The sequence below is a fragment of the Cucurbita pepo genome, chromosome 1, assembly GCF_057944985.1.
Source record: "Cucurbita pepo subsp. pepo isolate OVF chromosome 1, ASM5794498v1, whole genome shotgun sequence".
Lineage (NCBI taxonomy): Eukaryota > Viridiplantae > Streptophyta > Magnoliopsida > Cucurbitales > Cucurbitaceae > Cucurbita > Cucurbita pepo.
This window is the reverse complement of record NC_141798.1, coordinates 942,169-964,576: the sequence shown is the minus strand read 5'-3', so window position 1 is coordinate 964,576 and position 22,408 is coordinate 942,169. Positions and strand designations below refer to the sequence as shown.

The window sequence follows — 22,408 nt, the reverse complement described above, 5'->3', positions numbered from 1 at the left end:
TCTTCAAACTTACGAAAGAGGTGGTCTAGTATGATGGAGAAGAGTTCGTTAGTTTAGCCAAAATGACTGCCCCGTACAATCAAATCCATATCATGCTTTAAAGCATCATACGTTGATTTAATATAGAAGGCAAGTCATTTTTGGCTATCAAACAGTCACTCTTCCCGTCACACGAAACCACTCTTTCTTTTCATTTCCATGCACTACATTGAACGTTTGCAATGCTCGGAACGAAAATTGGGGTTTATAAGAGGGAAGAAAGAAGCTAAGATGAAAGGAAAAGAGTGTAGGAAGGTAAGCCAAAAGATGGGTTCCTACTCAATCCTCCATATTAGGTTCTTCTTCTTCTTCTCTTGCACTCAATTACTTGTGTAGAACAGAGAGGATTGTTGTCTTTATATACACAGTGCTGCATTGCCCATGCCTGAGCTTTTGCTTGGTTTTTTTGACATTATTAAGGAATATGTTCTGGTTGGATGCATGGTTGACTCAAATGGCTAGAATTTTGCTTCTTAAAATTATTCCTTTTTGTAAGTCAACTCTAATCAACCAAATATTCTAGCTACCGTCTTCTGCCAACAACACTTTAGTTTCTTATCATGCTGTTTCTCAGTAGGCATGATCATAAGGGGGAGTTAGTTTCAAAATTTAGTACTTTTTTTTCTTCTTCATATGTATAATTTAAGTTATAAAGTTATTCGGGTTAGTGTCTGGCTTGAATCCCGCAATTTTAAAATGTATGTAATAGATTATTGAACTCTCAGTTTTGTGTTTACTATAAATCATCGACATAAACTATGTCTTACGGATTAAAGACGAGATGTAATCCGTTTCAAGGTCAAGCTCGTGCTGATTGGATGGATAAAATTGATATTGTTTAAATTAAGAACCCGAGTAAACTTTCAAGTTAACCAAATCCAGTCTCAAACTTGAGTAAGTGTTACAATTTTTATAAAAATATTAGCAATTTTATTCATTTGATTGCTTTTGTCTGAAAAATCGTTAATAATGTGTGAGATCACACGTTGGTTGGAGAGAGAATTGAGGAGAATGAATACTTATAAGGGTGTGGAAACCTCGACACATTTTAAAAACTCCCTAGTAGACACGTTCTAAAAACCTTGAGAGGAAGTCTGAAAGGGAAAGCCTAAAAAAAAAGACAATATTTGCTAGCAATAAACTTAGACGGGTACAAATAGTATAAGAGTCAAATACCCAGCAGCGTGCCAAAGAGGACGTTGAGCCCCAGAAGGGAGATGTACACCAGGTAGTGTGCCAACGAGAACCTGGGTCCCAAAGGAGGGTAGATTGTGAGATCTCACATCGGTTGAAGAAGGGAACGAAGCATTCTTTATAAGGGTGTAGAAACTGTAAGTCTGATAGTGATAAGTAACTGGTCAAAACAGACAATATGTACTAGCGGTGGGCATGAATGGTTACAAAAAGTACATATATGATGCAAAAGAATTTCATTATCTATAAAGCTAAATGCATAAATCCCAAACACAAATGTTATTAATTAGTCCTGAAGCAGTCATTGCCAGTAGAATGTAATTTCCGGAACAACGTAGAAAGCAAATCTCAATGAGCTGTCCAAAAACAGAATTGATTGAGGGACCAAAACTGTCCACTACAGTTGACTTTACAAAAAGGAATACCAGTAAGAACAAGATTTCTAGCTAGCTGGTTGAGTCAACCATGCAACCCAAAAAATTGAATATATTCTATCAAAATGTCAGCAATGCAACTACATATATATATGTGTGTGAGTAGCAAATCAGTATGTTCTGCAACTAATTGAGTTTGGAAGAGAAGAAGAAGAAGAAGAAGAAGATCTACCATGGATGGTCGGGTCTTATTGGGTAAGCCAAAAATGACCTGCCTGCAAATCTTCCATGGCCTTCTTATTTGGTTTCCATGGAAGCAGGCGGTCAATTTTGGCTTATCTTGTCAGATTCTTCCTTTTCATGTTAGGTTCTTTCTTCTTTCTGTGCTATATTTTAAGTGTCTAACTTGGAATCCCTCTGATGACCATTTTAACTGCTACTTGAGATAGAATGCTCAAAATTCTCATGTCTGCAGTCAAGAAAATAACCCACACTTCAAATCTATGCTTAAGACAGCTCAAATCTAAGAACAAGAAAACATTGAAAACACGAGAGATTATATCAAGATATTGATGAAAGCAAAGCATACCGCTAATATTTTATGAACCATTGCTCTAATCCGAAGTAACAGCGTAATATCGTCACGTACCATCGTTTTCGATGGACTGCCCAAGATCGAGTAGAAGAAGTCGTTTGTTGCACGCCTTAAAAACAAAATTGATGATGAAAACTTCGATCAGTATGCAAGAAAACATGAGATGAAAGCAACCATATTGATTCAGCAAGCAAATAGTGCTTCAAAAATACATTTCTAGTTGGAAAAGAAAAATGGACCTGCAACGGGTGTTGAGGTGTAACTACAGGAGGAATGAAAACAAAACTCGGGTTCAGTACGAGTTGCCTGCAGATTTTTCTCCTTCCATTTCAGCATTGAGTTTCTCGATTCAGTGACCGAACAGAAGGCGAGAGATTGTACATTTACGACCAGACATTTCACATTTTCATATGCAGATTTCGCCAGGCCAGATAGTAGCCAAACGACAGTGCATAATCGGACTACACCGACCCTACTTGCATTGCATCACTCGGGAAGCTTTCAGAATTCATATCGTTTTTCCTAGCATTTACTAAATCAACTACGTTTAAAGAATCTGGAACCCACCCCAACCTTTGCATAATGTCAAGAACCTCTAAAGCTTTGTCTTCATTACCTACCTTGTAAAAACCAATCAACAGAGCAGTACATGTAGTAGAGGTAAGAGCGAGTTTCTTTTCGGCCATTTCACCGAGTAGCTTCAGCATATTAGAATTTTTTCCTTCATTGCATAAGTGAAATATTAATGCATCAAACACATCACCATCCAACTTTATACCCTCAACCAAGCTTTTGTCGAGCAGCTTTAAGGCTTCAAGAGAATTTCCTTCCTTGCAGTAGACATCAGCCATCACACCGTAGGTAATTGCATCACAAGCAATTCCCCTAGCTTCCATATCCTTGAACAAAGAAATCATCTTAATTCTGTGTCCTATTCGATTATAACCGAGTAAAAGAGAAGTGTACGTAAGAGTATTTGGCATGATATTTTTAGTTCCCATATCTAGAAAAAGCTGCTCTGCCTCCTCCATCATTTCTGCTTTGCTGTATGCATCGACCAGAATTGTGTACGTCACACTATTCGGTGTCACATGCTTATCGACCATATCATCAAACAACTCCCTAGCTTCAATCAACTTTCCCAGTTTGCAGAAACCATCGATCAAAGAGTTGAAAGCAGAAGGGGAAGCAACACTTTTCTGCAGTGCTTCGTGAAATAACGAAAGTGCCTTCTCCAAATTTCCTTGCTTGCAGCAACCATCAATGAGGATACAGTAGATGTGACGGTCGAGAGGAACTCCTTTTGATATCATCTCATCGAACAGGTTAAACGCCTCAGTTAAGTTTCCAGATTTGCAATATCCATCTATGATTATTGAATAAGTCACAACATTAGGGACCAAACCTTTTCCTTCAATTTTGTCAAAAAGTTCCCTTGCATCCTTTATCTCACCAAGCTTGCTCAGTCCGTTAATCAGGGTATTGTATATGACAATGTTGGGATTAGGTCCCTTGAGAAGCATCTCTTCATAAAGTTGGGATGCCTTCTCAATTTCACCTTTCTTGCAGAAACCAGATATAAGAGAGTTGTATATAAACACGTCCGGCACCAAGCCCTTGTCGAGGTATTCAGAGAAAACCACCATTGCTTCTTCGGTTTTCCCATTCTTGGAGAGACCGTGAATCAGTGCACCGTATGTTTGAACATCAGGAATCAATCCTTTCTCGAGCATGCACTTGAAAGTTGACAAAGCTTCTACTGTGTTTCCGACGTTGCAATGCCCATCAATCAGTGCAGTATAGATTATATTGTTAGGCACTATACGTGAAGATAACATGTCTTGGAAATATCTCTCTGCTACTTGGATTTCACCTGTTTTACAATATAAATGAATAAAAGCTCCATAAGTATATGCATTGGGCTTTATTCCTTTCTCACCCATTTCAACAAACATCCTTCTTGCTTCTTCCACCTTTTTTGCCCTGCAAAGACCAATTATAAGAGAATTATAGCAAAATAAATCCGGTACGACCCCATTTGCTACCATCCCTTTTAGTACTTCTTTTGCACCTTCATATCTACTTTCTTGGACATTAGCATTGATCAAGGTAGCATATATAACAGCATTCGGTTTCACTCCGTTGCTGATCATGTGCTCCAAAACTTCATTAGCCTTTGGCAGCTCACGGGAACGACATAGACCATTAATAAGCACGCTATAAGTGTACAACGATGGCATCAAATTCCTTGCTTTCATCTCAGCTAGTAGCTCATAAGCTTTGTCCTTATTGTGAGATTTCAAATATCCGTCAATTAACAAGTCGTAGGTCTGAGTATCCAATTCTATGCCAGTTATAAACATCTCATTGACAAGAGCCATTGCTTTCTCCATCTCACCAACCTTAGAAATGCCCCTGATCAATGTGTTATAAGTTACAATGTTCAACTTAAGTCCCCGAGTGACCATCTCGTCTTTGATCCTTAATGCCTCTTCAATATTCCCTTGTTTCATGAACCCATCAATCAAAGCAGTGTAGGTAATATGGTTAGGATTTAAACCTGAACCAAGCATACTTTCCAATATCAATTTTGCTTCCTCTGATCTCTTCTGTTTGCAAAACCCATCAATGAGTATAGAATAAGTAAAGCCATCAGGATTCAACCCCTTTTTCATCATCAACTTCTTTACCTCTAAAGCTTCATTGACATCTCCGGTCCGACATAGACCCCCAATAACTACATTGTAGGTGACCAAATTAGGTTTACATCCCTTCTCCTCCATCTCAGAGAGAACCATCCTACCCTTCATAACATCACCAACTTTACAATGTGCATTGATCACATTGGTGTATGTATAAACATCAGGGACTATCTTGGCCTCCACCATACCACCATACACCTTCCAAAACAATCCCATCATTTTACCCTTCAACAAATCCCTCATCAAACTATTACAGCATATCAAGGTGGGAAAGAACCCACCACTAATGGAAGCTAGAAAAACACTACAGGCCTCATTCAGAAAACCAAACTTCCTAAAGTTGTCAATCAAAATATCAAAAACAATCATGTTAGATCCACCGCATTCTCTATAGCACTTAACCAAGGAATCCAAAATCTCCAATGGCGGCTTACGGGTCTCAAGCATTTTCTCAAACATGTTATCGGCACGGGGAAAAAACCCAGAGTTACAAAGACGAATCGCAAGAATTGAATAAGAATGCAAGTTTTGTGGGGTGCCCATTCTCGAACTCGACCAATAGAAGAAACTTTGAAGCCGTACAGGGTCGTTGATTTCATTCTTCTGCAAAACAGAGCGGACGATTTCAGGGTTTAGCTTCTTCAAACTATTCTGATTGTCCAAGACGACCTGCCAATCGCTAAGCTTCAGAATCGTGGAGATTTCGCGAACGGTGTCGTCGTTGTGATCATATGGGTGAGCGGTAGAGAAGAAAATAAATTGGGTACAAACATCATTCGCGATAAGGGGAAAATTGGTATTTTGGAGAGGAAAACTACATAGATTTCTACGAGGGTGCGAGGTCGCAGCCATTTGCCGGATCAAGCACATAGCATTAGCCATTTTCTTGGTTTCTATGAAGCTAGACAAAATCAAGCGTATCAGATTGGGGAAGGAATGAAAGAGAAGAATGGGAGTTTTAGGGTTGAAAACGTACGATTAAATCGTGGGTTGAGCGAATCACGAAAATCCCAGATGAATGATCCCCAAGCACCATGTTAAATAAGCCAAGTGGATTGGGGCAACGACATTATAGCCCGATTGAAGTTACAGAAGAACGCCATGGAAGATGGATTGAAGTGTGGATCTTTTCCCCCCTAAAATGGCAGAAAGGGAGGCTTCATTCTGAAAGAGGGAACCATTAGACGAACTGGGTGGGTCGTCGAATATTGAGAGAGAATGGGTTTCTTAGAGATTATTTTTGAAGCATTTTCAACAAAAATCTGAAAAATATGTTCAAGATAATTGTTTTATTGAAAAAATATATATTTGAACGAATTTTTTTCCCCGTTCGAGGTAATTATTTTTGCAAGAATTTTTAGGGATCTTTATTTTTCATATAATCTTTATTACAAAAATTATAAATAAATAAATAAAAACTTTAATGAATCAAAAGAATATATATAACCTTCTTCCCCTAATTTTTAAAAATTTAAATTTTAATATTACAATATAATCTTCGCCCATTAAAAAAAAAATTACAATATGGTCTTTAGTTCGTATATATCGCTAGAGTTTCAAAATTAACTAATTTATTTTTTTAATATAACTAAAAAAAATATATGTACACATATTTTTAATATGTATTAAAAATATATTTAAATTAAATGGCACGGTGGAACTGACAATTTAGGTGTAGATAAAGATTTTGATTGTTTTTTTTTTTAATTAAAATAAAATTGAACAAAATTCAATTTCAAATATTAGGAAAGAGCATATTTTTATAGACTAAAAAATAATCAAAAACTCATTTTTAAATATAAAAAATGAATTAAAAAAGTAATTTTTACTTTGAAGCTTCTATTATAGACGGACGAGTCAGCAAAAGGAAAATAAAATAATAAATATCGAACAACAAACACGTGTTACGTCTCTATTGGCCCATGTTATCCAAGAAAATTCTAAGAAATTTGAAAGAAATTTGAAAGGGTAAGAAATGGAGAACTGTATATTGCTTCTTCAACAAGCTTCAATTCCGACAACCATCAGAACCTAGCAAGTAACGATGACAGTTCCATCAAACTGTTCGCAATCCGACCTCCAACCCACCGGCGCCGGCGACGACGAAGCAGCCGCAAGAACCTACCTGAGCAGAAAGAAGGCCAAGAGACCACTGATGGCCTCCTCATCGGACTTCGATTCTCATCGTTCAACCACCGGCGCAACTGTCTGCAACCTCTCACCCTCACAAACAGCTCGGATCACTCAACAGTTCGATCACTCCCTCATAGCTTGGGTCTTTGGACAAGACATCCGTCCACGGCAACTCGCCGGTCGCCTTCGCCGTCATCTTCATCTCACCCAAGACGTGGAGGTTTTCGAGCTTGGTCTCGGCTACTTCGTGCTCAAATTCTCTGAGACCGACTATCTTGCCCTAGAAGACTTACCCTGGTCAATCCCTAATCTCTGCATCTACGCCTTTCGATGGACTCCCGATTTCAAACCCTCCGAGGCCATCAATTCCTCTGTTGATGTCTGGATCCGCCTCCGTGAGCTCTCCATCGAATACTACGATGAAGAGATTCTTCGCCAAATAGCGGCGACCATCGGCGGTGTTCTTGTTAAGTTCGATCCAGTAACGAAAAATCGCAGGAAATGTAAGTTCGCTCGTATCTGTATTAGGGTAAATCTGTTCGATCCCCTTCCATCGATGATTAAACTTGGTAGAATTCAACAGAAAATTGAGTATGAGGGTTTGGATTTGTTGTGCCCTAACTGTAGACTTGTTCATGATTTGAAACAAAATTGTTTGAATTCGGGTAATCCCTCTGGTTCTTCTGCATTAGATACCCTAGGAGATAGACCCACCCACCACCACAGAACTCGTCCTCTTCTGGAATTAGGGTCGAGTTCTAGCTCTAAGCAGCCATTGATTCCTTCTGTATCTTCACCAGCATCGGCTAGGGGATCAAGATTCCAAGTTCTTGAAAATGACCCGTTGCTTGATGAATGTGAAAAGGCAAGTCCAAGTATAAGAATTAGTTCTCCTCATGTTCATGTGAAGGATAAAGCAGCTGCAAAGCCTAAGGAGTTATGTGGAGATCCTGTTCGATCGTTGCCCAAATTGCTGAAAAAACCTTCTACAAAAACCACCAAAGCTCCTGAGTTAGAACTTGTAGCCCCTGCTGTTGTTGAACATCAGTTCAAGCCTGCAAAAACCAGCAACCCCACCTTGATTGCAGACCATAATAATCAACCATGTCTTGTTCCAAAGGCGACCCTTGACTTCATTTCGGCTGTGATTCGACGCTCGACGAAAGAGAAAGAGATGCCCGACACACCATCTAAGGAGATCATTGTCGATGGCTGCCCCATTGTTCACACAATCAACACAAAGAAGATCAGAAGCTTTAAAATGAATTTGTCAGCATTGCAAACCAACTCCATATCGAACCGAAATCATTATACAATGGACACTCTTCCAACTGCAAGATGTGTAGACGAAGATGGAGATGGTTCGAAGACGGTATCGGGATCAGAATCGTGTTCTAAGAAGATGTTGTGCTGGAAGTTTCATGGGACGGACAATGCTAATCTAATGCAAGCATTGAAAGATCTGATTCAGCTACACGAGCCGTCCATTGTGCTGATCTTTGGCACCAAGATCAGTGGTGCTGAAGCCGAACACGTCGTGCGGGAGCTCTCGTTCTGCGGTTCGTACTGCAGAAAGCCTGATGGTTACAATGGTGGTGTTTGGCTGTTATTGTCCAGGCAAGATGTGCAAATTGAAGTCGATTCATACAGCCCACAACAGGTTTCTGCATCAGTATATTTTGGTTCCAATACCGATATACCTGCGTTTAGTCCTCCGAACGTCGATACCGAAACATCGTCGGGACCATGGGGATCGACTTTCTTCTATACTTCGACGAACTGGATGAGTTCAGTGGCATACTGATGAGGGAAGCCATCTCCTTAGATATCTATAATCCCGACAATGGTATTGCTTACTTACTTATTGCTTATGTGTTCTTGATTTGCTGAGATTGCCTTGAAAGACATAGCTTTTATGTTTGAGATGCTGTTAATTTGTTGCTGAAATAGTGGATTATTGGAAGTGGATGTAGGCATGAACTGCTGAACCACTGTAAATCTCGTGCCCATTTCTTCTTCTTTCTCCTTTGTTCATTTCTTCTAGCAAGTGCTATTTGTTGAGATGTGATTCAAAATGAAGATATGATTCAAAATGAAGATATGATTCAGAGTAGTAGAGATATGATTCAAATATTCAAACTATGAGATTTTTAGGAGATTGTTAGTAGATTTAAATTCTTTCTAGATTTCGATGATTTACTATTTCTGGTCCAGTGTATAAGCTATAAATACTGGAATTGTGTAAGCCTCTGAGCATTAAGTCAGTAGACATTAATAAAGCACTGCAGCTTCTATCTATTCTCATCTATTCCTATCTCTTTCACTATCCCTCTTTCCAACAATTTTGGTATCAGAGCCAAGTTCGTTCGACACGAGGGCGAGTGATTATTTTCTTTCACAAAACAAAAATGGCAGTAGCTGGTTTCTCTTCCTCTGCACCGTTGTTACCAATCTTTAATGGTGAGAAATATGAGTGGTGGAGCATCAAGATGAAGACCTTGCTCAGATCGCAGGAGCTATGGGACTTGGTGGAGCACGGGTTTGTTGATTTATTAGAACCCACAATAGAAGAAAAGGAGAGACTAAGAGAAACCAAGAAAAACGATGCCAAGGCTTTATTCATTATTCAGCAAGCAGTTCATGAGACTATCTTTTCACGAATTGCAGCAGCAACCACATCAAAGCAGGCATGGTCAATTCTGCAGAAAGAGTTTCAGGGAGATTCAAAAGTCATAACAGTGAAATTGCAATCTCTAAGACGTGATTTTGAAACTCTGCTCATGACGAATGGCGAATCAATTGCTGATTTTTTGTCCAGAACAATGGCAATAGTCAGTCAGATGCGCACCTATGGAGAGAAAATTTCAGACGAAACAATAGTTGCAAAGGTATTGAGAAGCTTAACTCCAAAGTTTGACCATGTGGTGGCTGCCATAGAAGAAGCTAAGGATCTATCCGTACTCTCCGTTGATGAACTAATGGGCTCGCTTCAGGCTCATGAGGCAAGAATCAACAGAGCATCAGAAAGAAACGAAGAAAAGGCACTACAAGTGAAGGAGACAACCAACAACGAAAACAACGAAAGAGAAAATATTCATTTAGCAGGTAGAAGTCGTGGAAGAGGAGGATTTCGCAGCTTCCATGGTGGTCGTGGTAACAGGGGTAGATGGAGAAGTGATGGACAGAGACAATTCAATGAACAAAGGAATGTCATACAATGTTACTATTGCAAAAGGTATGGGCACACAAAATCTAATTGTTGGTATAAAAATCAACAAATGAATTTTGCAGCAGGGAATGAAGAAGAAGAAGAAAAGCTGCTTATGGCGTGTATGGAATTTGGTATTCTAAATCCTCTAATTTCAAACTATATGGATTCACTGATAGTGATTGGGCAGGATCATTAGATGATAGACGAAGCATTTCAGCCAATGTTTTCACTTTAGGGTCAGGAGCGATCACTTGGAGCTCAAAGAAACAAGCAACAGTGGCGTTGTCAACATCAGAAGCAGAATATGTTGCAGCAACTTCAGCAGCGTGTCAAGCCATTTGGCTAAGAAGAATGTTAGCTGATCTTCAACAAGAGCAAAAAGGGGCAACAAAGATATTTTGTGATAATAAAGCAACTATTTCTATGACAAAGAACCCAGCGTTTCACAGTAGAACAAAACATATTGAACTTCGACATCACTATATTCGTGATCTTGTTGCAGACGAAGAAATTGTCTTGGAATATTGTAACACCGATGAACAGCTAGCAGACATACTTACCAAGGCATTGTCAAAAGAAAAGTTTTGCTACTTCAGACAATTACTTGGCATTTGCAACTTTGAATCAAGGGGGAGTGTTGAGATGTGATTCAAAATGAAGATATGATTCAAAATGAAGATATGATTCAGAGTAGTAGAGATATGATTCAAATATTCAAACTATGAGATTTTTAGGAGATTGTTAGTAGATTTAAATTCTTTCTAGATTTCGATGATTTACTATTTCTGGTCCAGTGTATAAGCTATAAATACTGGAATTGTGTAAGCCTCTGAGCATTAAGTCAGTAGACATTAATAAAGCACTGCAGCTTCTATCTATTCTCATCTATTCCTATCTCTTTCACTATCCCTCTTTCCAACACTATTGTCTCTTTACATTGCATTGTGCAGCTGACTTAGGTTTTGATATTCATAGGCATTTGCTTAACGATCTTCAAGAAAACTTTGCTGTTCTTGTGAGTCTTTCTCGTGAAGCCTTCGAGTGTCGATCTTCACTTGGGTCGGCTCCGAGGCTCTACCCTGACTTTCATTGTTCCCGCAACTTACTTTTTTCCCCTCATATCGCATGCATCTACGCATAAAAGCGCCCCTACCTCCTTCTACCCATGAACAACTAGTAAGTGCAATAGATAAAAGATGTGAATTATGCCAAATATATCACCTATTTGTAATAGGATCTTATAGAGCTTGGTCATGCACAACATGATGGAAATCTTGCAGAGCTTGGTCATACACGACATGGTTGCTCTTTTAGGTGGGCTACTGTATGTTGCCATCATAAAACAGAGCTACCGTGTTCAAAATGTCTTAAAACGATCAGAATTTAGATTTTATGGAAATGTCAATGAAAATTCTGAAAGAATCTACTAAAAAATCTTAGAAATTAATACCGATTGTTTGAGTTAGTCGATAAACTTTCATTGCAGCAGAATTGGGCAACCACTCTTAATCATCATGGAAATTAATTAAAATTGTTTGAATTATTTCATGTGATATAAATTGGCATAATAATACTATAATTATATTTTAGTATTAATGATGAAAATTAGTCAAGATTTAGTTAGTTAATTATTGGCAAATTTTAATTATCTTAAGTAAAAGATAGTCACAAAACATGACAGCAAACAGCTCAGCTGCTCATTAACTAAAAACTACTTTATTATCTTCCTAATCTCAACACTTTCCTAAATTGACTAACATTAATTAATTTGTGTTTTTTGTTTTTTAATTTCATTAGATCGAAACAAACATTTAAATGTAATGTTTTTATAATTATTAAAAAAAAAAAGTAAATAAAACAAAAATAATTATAGTGTCTTTTTTTAAATTTAATATTAATTTTATTACATAAATAAGGAATATTCTGGGTATTATAATTTTTTTTAAAAAGAAAAATACACGTATATTCAAGAATGAAAAAGGGAGCATCCGTACGCGCCTTAAATTTCTGCTGAAATGCAGAAGAACATTCGGGCGGAGAAGCTTTCCATAGAAACTTCGATAGGTTTCGCAAAGTCAAAATGGAACAAGATTTCTGTCTCCCTTCGTTTATAACTTTCGATCCAGTTCCTCGACATGTCAATCATTTTCAACTGCGAAATCCAATCCCCTGTTCATGGCGGTTCAATCCAAACATTTCCACTTCAGCCGCCGATTCACCGGCGCCGGCAACGACGGAGCGGCCGCCAGTAGCATTGGCGCCACCGTCTTTAACCTCACTCCCTCTCAAACAGCTCGGATCAACCAACAGTTCGATCAGTCTCTCATTGCTTGGGTCGTCGGTAAGAAGATTCATCCACGGCAGCTCGCCGTTCGTCTTCGCCGTAATCTTCATCTCGTTGGAGATTTGGATGTCTTCGAGCTAGGGCTTGGATTTTTCGTGCTCAAATTCTCCAACGCTTTAGACTACTACGAAGCCCTTGAAGAGCGTCCATGGTCGATTTCTCACCTTTGCGTCTATGTATTTCCATGGATTCCCAATTTCAAGCCCTCCGAGGCCTCGATTCCTTTCGTTGATGTCTGGATTCGGCTCCCGGAGCTCAGTATCGAGTATTATGACAAGGAGGTTTTGGAGAAAATTGCGGAAACCATCGGCGGCCGTCTCGTGAAAATCGATCCGGTAACTGAAACACGAGAGAAATGTATGTATGCTCGTATCTGTATTAGGATGAATTTAGGTTATCCCCTTAATTTGAGTTTCCAATTTGGGAAAAATCCGCAAAAAATTGTGTATGAGGGTCTGGATTTGTTGTGCATTGTCTGTGGATGTGTTGATGATCTGAAACATGATTGTTTGAGCAACCCTTCTTGTTCTTCTGGCTTTGATCCCCATCACCATAGAGCTCGTCCATTGCAGGCCATTGGCTCGAGTTCGAGTTCGAGTTCGAATTCGAATCCAAGTTCGAGTTCAAATCTGAATCCGAATCTGAGTTCGAGTTCGAATTTGAATTTGAAGATGCAGTTGATTCCTTCTAAACCCGCACCAGCATCAGCTTGTGGATCTAGATTCCAAGTTCTTGAGTTGAATTTGAATGAAGAGCCAAGCCTTCCAGTTAGTGAATCTGATAAAGCAGTAAAAGAATCTCCATCGATAACCATGGAAGCTCCTTTGTTAAAACAGACCAATTTGATTCAATCTGTGCCTTTAGCTCCTTGTGTTCTTGAAGATCATCAGTTCAGGACTGAAAAAACCAGCAGCCCCACAACGCTTGCAGTCCAGAACAATGAACCACAACCATCATCATTGGCTATTAAAAGCATAGCTCCCCTGCAACCATCTTCTGCTTTAGAGGCTGGCCTCAAGTTCTATTCCACTGCAATCCAACAATCAACAATACAGAAAGCGATAAACAACACGCCATCCGAACCAATCAGTGTCGATAGTTTGCCGACTCTTTACACCATCGATCCAACGATCACAAGCCTTGCAGTTGAATTGTTAGAACTGTCAGCAACAACCACAAGATCAAACCAAAACGAGCATGCTATCCACATTGTGCCAACTTCAGAGGCTGTATCAATGTCTGCATCATGTTGTTCTAAGAAAATGTTGTGCTGGAATTTTCGTGCAACAGACAACGCGAAGCTAATGCGAGCATTGAAAGATCTGATTCAATTACACAAGCCATCGATTGTGCTGATCTTTGGCACCAAGATCAGTGGTGCTGATGCAGATCATGTCGTTCGGGAGCTCGCTTTCGACGGTTCATATTGTAGAAAGCCTGATGGCTACAAGGGTGGAGCTTGGCTGTTGTTGTCCCAGCAAGACGTGCAAATTGAAGTCAGCTCCTACAGCCCACAGCAGGTTTCTGCATCGGTAATTCTTCATTCTAAACCCATTAAAGCAGTGATATAGGTCTTTCAAATGCAGATACCAGAACATCTCCACGACCATGGAGACAAACTTTCTGCTATGCTTCAATGGAATGCTGATGCAAGAAGGTAAAGAAGCATTGGGTACCATTTTCTTAGATTTAAAATACAGAGAGTTCTAAGCTTATATTCATTAGAATGGCTTGAGAAAGATAAGTTTATGTTTGTGATATAGTGAATTATTGGATCTGTTAGTTTAAATTTTTTACGCGAGGTTTGTAAGATACTGTTTACTTTGACCAGTTACGATTGTCGTCAGTCTCAGGTTTTAAAACGTGTCTATTGGGGAGAGGTTTTTCACACCTTTACAAGGAGTGTTTTGTTCCACTCTTCAACAGAGCTGGGATTTCACAATTCACTCTCCTTAGGGCCTAAGGGGTGGATTGTGAGATCCCACGAACAAAGCATCCCCGAGTGTGGACCTCTTCTTAGTTGACGTGTTTTAAAACCGTGAGTCTTACGACGATACGCAACAGGCCAAAGCGAACAATATCTACTAGCAGTGGGCTTGGGTTGTTACACTTCATCTTTTTGATATGGGATTTTCGATATTAATCTTTCTAGCAAGGAATTGAACTCCCTAAGAGATATCTATCCTAATTGTTCTTCATCCTTCATCTTTTATTTTTTTTATTTTTTTTAATCTTATTTATTTTTCTACTTATTTCTCGAAATAAAATTAGATGATTGTATTTGGGATAATCAAGTAAACTAGAACACGACGATACTTCGACATTCTTATAGTTACATTACATTAAAAACTTAACTTGTACAGTTGTAATATTGCGTTGAATAATTTTATGTACCACGAACACACACAAAAATTCATTGCACGCTAGTCTAAGCATGTTTTTGCTAATTGATCTATTAGTTATAGTGCACTCTATACGAAACGCAAAATTCAATATACTCAAAGTTGGAAAGAAAAAACCAATTATTAAAATTAAATCCATTGTTCAACCTAATCGTCGAACTTTATATAAATGCCGTACCCTCGATCATAGCCAAATGACATAAATACCCCTACATAATACGTCATAAAAAAATAAATTAAAAAACTAAAATTACATCAAAATTATAAGATAATGATTTCATGTTGTTGGTGGTTCATATCACAAACATTAATCATTCAAAAAAAACACTTTAAAATCATATCAAAATCAAGATGGGCCTGCCATTTTTACACAAGAAAAGCCCACCTCTTAAATGCAAGTGGCCTTGGGCCCACTTTATATTGGAAGCTTTAAGTCAATACATACTTTTTAAAATATTAAATTTTTTTAAAAAAAAAAACACTAAAATTAGAACGTTAATACAGATATTTAAAGATAATTAATAATAAAATATTAACAAAAATAAATATTTATTTATTTAAGTACCAAAATTATTTAAAGAAATTTAAAATAGTAAAGGGCAAAATGGGGAAAATTATGTACAAATAAACTCTATTATATACTACTCTAGAATGTTGGCTGTTTTATATTTCCTAATATTACGAAATTAACCTTCTTGTGTTGCTTCATTACCTGTTTTTTTTTTTTTTTTAATCATCATTACCTCTCAATTTAATAATCCAACAAAATTAATGGAAAAAGAAAAAGAAAAAGAAAAATTTATAAAAGGGGTTAGTTGGTAATGTGGGGCCAGCCATAAAGATGTTTTTTTTTTTTTTTTTTTTTTAAACGTTTGATTAATGTGACATGTCAATTATTATATAATCCTTATTACAAAATTAGAATATGTATATAAATGAGCCATCATTCCATTATAAAAGGAAAATAAGACAGTTTTCAAAAGGAAATTTACCCTTGGGTGAAATCGGTAAAATATCACCTTTTTTACTGTCCTTTAATTTACCCTTTCATTTGGTCATTTTCAACCTTGTCACGTAACCAAAATCGTCTGCATTCGACGTCCCAATTTACACACTCTAATTGTGCTTAATGAGTCTGACATCTATGTCTTATCACATCGAGTATCACCTTTGCAACTGTATTTGTGATTATCGTTTCCGCATCGTTTGTACGTCTGTGTTGGTAGGTGTCTTCTCTTTCATCTCTAAGTTTTGGTTCGATCGATCGTCTCGTTTGCTTCCTTATTTTTATGAGCCTTCTCGACTTTGAGAATCGAATTTATTTTTATAACTAATTTGGATCTAAACGAGTTTTACTTTTACGCTACGTCGACTAGGTTGTGTAAAGATTATTTTTTTTCCCATATATGGTAGTTTCCGTTCTAAGTAGTGTGACGATAAGCTTATTTATGATCGAATTGATTGTTTAACGTTAAAAACATTTATTACTAGATAACAAACATAAATAACCTTAACGAAGATATTAGAATATTGACACGTGTTTAAATTGCCACCATTCTAATATATTTTCGATAGCCAAAATGAAACTCAACTATTTATAAGTTAATATAATGGTTGAATAAACGATAGTATACAGTGGAAGTAAGCTTCAATTATAGCTTTCTCACTAATTAATATATTTACGGGTTGACTGGATCGGTGACCCGAACAACTCTAATTAATAAAGTTGATTACAAGTGTTAAATATTCTTAATCATTTTAAAGGTAGGATTAGGTCGTAACCCTATTTTTGGGTTGGTTAGATTGACCCGACAAAAAACAACGTGATTCGGGTGGGGTATACTATATTTAATCTATAACGGAACAGTCCTTAACCCATTAACAAAAAAATAAAAAATAAAAAGATAATACTGTTCCGTTTTGACAAAAGACTCACGCAAATTTCATGGTTTTGGGTCCACTATCCGGCTCATGATTTTCCTACCCTCAGAGGGAAAGTCTTTTTGGTCGGTTGTGGGCGGGGAGGGGTTCGAACCCCAACACCGTGGGTTCGTAGCCACGTGCAAATTAAACCGGTTTAAAATTAAAAAAATAAGAGAAAATTTTGGAGTTATCGAGTCAGTTACCTGAATTACCTAATATAGATCTAAAATAAGGGAAAAGTTGAATTTTTTTTTTTTCTATTTTCTTTCTATTTTATATTTATTTTATTGATGGGAACGGTCTCCGCGTGAAAAGCACGCAGTTAATATCATAATTATGGTTGTTTTAACCGTCCATGCAATTTTCGGTTTCTTTTACTTTATCCATGTTTTTTTCTCACCAATGGCTAATTTATTATTTATTTATTTATTTATTTACTTGGTTTTAGTATACAATGTATCTATTTTTAAAATATTTTATTTTTGTAATGAATTTTTTAAAAATGAAATTCATTTTCATAATGGCAATTTTGTGTAACGTATACATTTTATTTTATTTTATTTTTAAACTTATTTTACTATTTTAACTTTTTAACTTCTTTAAATTTTATATTTGTTTTTTTTTTATCATCTAAATAGAGATAATTATTTTGAAAATTGAAATTAAAAAATTAATATTTAAGTATTCTAAGAAAATATTAAAAATTAGTAAGATTTTTTAAAATTGATAGTAAATGGAACTTAATTTTTAAAAAAATAAATTAATAAAAAAAAAATATTACCGACCAAATCTATCATAGATAAGGTTTATTCTTTGATTACCTAAAAGCGTTTCTTGTCCTCATATAACTGTAAAACGTCTTCCGTTACCAATCATTACGATATCCGACAAAACGAGTAAAGAGTGTATCTAACGACCTTCAATCATTTCAAACAGCGGCGTATCAGGTGGACGCTCCTAAACAACTACCGTTAAATGAAAGCTCATACCATAATAAGAATTTTAAACACGTGTACCCAATGATAAGTAAGCTTTTAATTTGACGACACGTTTATATAAAATAATTTTCTACTTCAAATTTTAAATATTATAATTAAGAATATAATCTTTGTGTAACCGTTCAAGTCCACTGCTAGTAGATATTTTCCACTTTAGCTCGTTATATATCGTCGTTAGTCTCATAATTTTTAAAACGTGTCTATGTCAGACACTATACCATTCGCTAGGATCGAGCCCTTTACGCTCATAACCATTTGTGAAGTTGACGACGATAGATAATGGGCTAAAGCGGACAATATCTATTAGCAGTGGGCTTAGACTGTTACACTTGGTCCCCGACTCTATCCTTATTTGTTTAGTTCCAAATTTACTTCTTAAATAGGTAATAGAAATCGAAATCGAGACAAATATAGAGCTGTTACTTGAAAGAGGGAAACGTGTCGACGAAGTCCCCCATAAGGGACATCGAAAACGAAAAATATAAAAAAAATAAATGATGGGCCATTTTTTGTTGTAGAACATAGGGTTAATGAGGGTTTAGGGTAGGTGTGTTAATAATGGTGGTGGGAGACCTTGTGAGTTAACATTTGGAAGTAAAATTAAGGACACTTTAGGCTTAGCCTTTGTTTTGTAGGGTCAAATAGGGGGAAACACGTTGAAAAGCATCTATCAAAACTTTTGTCGATCTAGTTTTCCTTACTCGTGTCCCTACTCGTTGCCCATAAAAGAATACGTCAATTATATATATCACATATTTTCTCTATACCTTGCAATCTATGATAATAGGTGTCGGGGATAATGGCCACATTTCCTATATGATATAATATGCATAACCGATGTTTAGGGTCGAGTTTAATTCAGACAAAAAATAGTTAGAGCTTTTAAGCCAACGTAACCCGTTGATGCATCGAGCTTTGTAAAACATTTTTGAGACGGGTGTTTTGCAATTCAATCTATGGTCAAATAGTTTCAATCCCGTCATCAAATTTTAAAACATTATTTAATAATTGTTAAGAAAAAAAAAACACAATTCTAAACTAATTTAGATTTTTTAAAACTTTTTCTAAATCCAAAAACACCCCAACTACTTTTTACTCAAATATTTACCATTTAACTGTTCAAGAACCATACGGTAATTAAAAAAAAATCAATTTTTATTTTTAAAAAATAATATTTTACAATAAAAAGTGGGGAAATTGAGGTGTTAGAGAGAAAACAGGAACTGCAAATGAATGAAAAAATCCAAAAGATGACAGGAATTCAAAAGAGACCTCACGCGCCCCAAAACGGAAGGTGAAGAACACGCGCGAAAGAGAGAGAAAATGAAAAGTTTTAATTTAAAAAAAAAAAAAAAGGTTTTGTAAAGCGAGAAGGAAGCAATAAAAATAAACCTATTTAAAGCGAGAATTACGAAGTTGCCATGCTCAACAAAATGACCGGCCGACCACGGACAGTATCTTTGTCCGATGCATCACTCTCACACACTCCCATTTCCTTTTTCTTTTTCCTTTTTTTTTTTAATACTCTCTTATCCAAATTAATTTTAACTAAATTTAAAATATATATATATATATATATATATACACGCAAATATATAAATTAATAAAATTGAACCATAAAGATAAGGTTAGCGATTAAATAAGGCAAATAAACAGACTGAAACACGAAGTAAACCGAACCACCAAACAGGAAAAAGAAGGAATAATTGGGCCGACGCCAAGTTCTTTTAGGGTTAGTTAGTTTTGTACGCTCTCGACTCATATGATCCAAGTCTTATCCAATATGATTATCTTTTAACTGGGTTCATAAAAGATTGGACAGAAAGCCTATAAACAACAAATACATGTAAAAATGAGGATATATACGAAGATATAATACTTTTATTAATTAAATTATATGTAGGCTACTAGTAGTTAATTACGCGACAATATTAATATATTTCAATCTTATCCTTCATATTTCAGAAATTCAAAATTTCATCTTTTTTTAATTTTTTTTTTTAAAGTGAATTTTCCCTTTTATCATTTTTTTTTTGTCTTTTTCTAAAAGTTACCAAATTTTAAGAGGGAGAAAAATAAAAGAATAGAAAATAAATATTGTTTAATTAATTAACTAAACACTAATTAATAATTATCTTTAAAAATTGTCTTTAATTTGATAATAATTAATGCTTTAATAGTACTTAGACATAATTAATCATATTATATGATGTGACCCTAACTATTTATTTATTTGTTTATTTCCACTTTAACTTACTTTATCATTGTTAAATTCCCTTTAGTTGACTAATTATTCATCTAGATTTGACTGAAACATTATAAAAATTATTTTAAAATTTTAATTCTACTAACCTTTTACCACTAACAAAGCTAAAAGTTTATCAAATAATATAAAAATTTAACCCATTTTTTATTTGGTTAAACTACAAAAATTTACACTAAAAAAAAAACCTTATTTAATTAAAAGTAAATAATTATGGTATGAAATTAGAATAATTGTCTTGTCATAAGTATGGTATATTCTATCGGTTGTATATATATATATATATATATATATATTCTATTTTATTTCTCATTTTTTCAAAAAAATATAATATTTATAGTTATATTATCTTTATTTTTAACCTATTATCTTAAGTTTTACAAATCTCGGCAAAACTTTTAGGATCTTTTAAGTAACATCGAGACCACTTTTCAGCTAAACGACATTAAGATCTCAAAATAAATGAAAGGTGTGATTTTAAAGTAAAAGGGGTTTTAAATAAATGTTTTTTTTTTCTCTCTTAAAAATATTAATTATTATTTGAATTTACCGGGGAAATTTTATTTTAAATTTATCTAATTGTCTCAATTTGCTTTCAATCGCTATTCGAAATCTTTTCGTTGATTTTGTGGGTTTCTATTTCAAACAGAGAGAGCAACTTTTTGTCTCTTCGACTTTATTATTATTATTATTATTATTTAAAAAAATTAAATAAAATTGAGATAAAACGAAGAGAGAAAGAGAGTGTGTGTCCACACGTGTGACATTTACATTTAAAAAAAATTAAAATTAAAAAAATAGATTATTCATGAATTAAGACGAATAATTTTAATATGGGAAATAAATAAAATATATAATATGAATTTTAATTTAATAATTGTTTATTTTTTAAAAAGAATAATATGAATTTAATAAAAGACAGAATAATGAGAGTGGCTGAAAGGGCATGTGAAAAAGCCAAAACTCCTCTTACTTTGAAGCAAAAGTGAATTTCTTTTTTCACCAAAAATAAATAAATAAATAAATAAATAAATAAAAATACAACTTTATCACCAATCAACCTAAAAGGTAGAGAGAGGAAGAAAAAATTTTAAATAAAATAATTTATTTATATATCGACAGCACGATTTAATATCAGTTTCTTAAATCAATCTATAATTTAAAAAAAAGTCACATAGTCAAGCGATCGTTGTGGAAGTTACAAGATTAGTCGAGGTACGATTATGTTGCTCTAATGCTCACAATTTTTTTTTTTAAATTTATAGCTTCTACTTATTTTTCTGTTCGTATTTAAAATTTTAATATTTTAGTCGATGGTTATTTTTAATAAATAATCGAGTATTTATTTATTTATTATTATTTTTGGAATGAGTGGTTGAAAATTAAAAAAAAAATAAAAATAAATAAATAGTGGTGGGGGCATCTTTTAATAGGGATAATAGAAAATAATAATAATAATAATAAAAAGAGAATAATGGCTAAATTAAAATACTATTTTTAATTATGAATTTTCCATTTATTCTCTCTCCTATCTCACAATTTTTAATTTTTAAGTTTTTGTTTTTGTCTCTTAAGAAACTAAATAATAAGAGAATTTGTGATTTTGTTTTATTTATAATGAGAGTGGATTTACTAAGTTTAATATTTTATTTTATTTTATTTTTTTGTGAAAATGTTCGGGTCAACTAATATAATATTTCTTATTACTATTATTTTTATTTTATTTACAAAAATATTCGGGTCAACGACTATGATATTTTTACTTCAATAAATGACATGTTAAATTGATTTATTATTAATAATAATATTTTGTTTTTAGTATTGTTTTTAATTGTAAAATGTTTTTTAAAATTAGTTAAATAGCATATATTTAATAAAAATTGCATCCCCAAATAATATTGATTATACATTATTCTTATTAGTTTTTTGTTATTTATGTAAAATATTGTGCCTTTAAATAAATAAATATTAAATAAGAATAAGAAAACTAAGTTATAGAAAAATGATAAATTAATTAAAAAATAATATAATAAAAAGAAAATGGAAAAGACAAATATTTTAAAAAATACAAACAACATCATTGGGGAGACAAAGAGAAAATAATAAATAATAAAAAAATAAATAAAAATCATATAATAGTTATTAATATTATAATTTGAAGGTGAGTGTGGTGGGACCTGATTTTAAAATATATAATTGAAAACAAAAATTTTATAAATAAATAAAAGAA

General features: G+C 34.7%; 1 protein-coding gene across 5 annotated transcripts; it reads right to left on the bottom strand.

Moving 5' to 3' along the window:
- Positions 1–1,104: 1,104 nt before the first annotated feature.
- LOC111803525 (uncharacterized) lies at positions 1,105–6,161 on the bottom strand. 5 transcript variants are annotated; one of them, XM_087117820.1, is made up of 4 exons: positions 2,442–6,161; positions 2,197–2,311; positions 1,840–2,076; positions 1,105–1,376 (listed from the first exon to the last, which is right to left on the bottom strand). In XM_087117820.1, exon 1 carries the CDS (start codon positions 5,784–5,786, stop codon positions 2,664–2,666), a length of 3,123 nt encoding a protein of 1,040 aa, XP_086973946.1. In that variant the 5' UTR covers positions 5,787–6,161; the 3' UTR covers positions 1,105–1,376; positions 1,840–2,076; positions 2,197–2,311; positions 2,442–2,663. The 5 variants fall into 5 exon arrangements, with proteins under 5 accessions (XP_086973946.1, XP_086973941.1, XP_023543741.1 ...); XM_087117815.1 differs by having other exon boundaries at positions 1,105–1,286; XM_023687973.2 differs by lacking the exon at positions 1,105–1,376 and having other exon boundaries at positions 1,490–2,076; positions 2,442–5,805; positions 5,881–6,161.
- Positions 6,162–22,408: the final 16,247 nt, after the last annotated feature.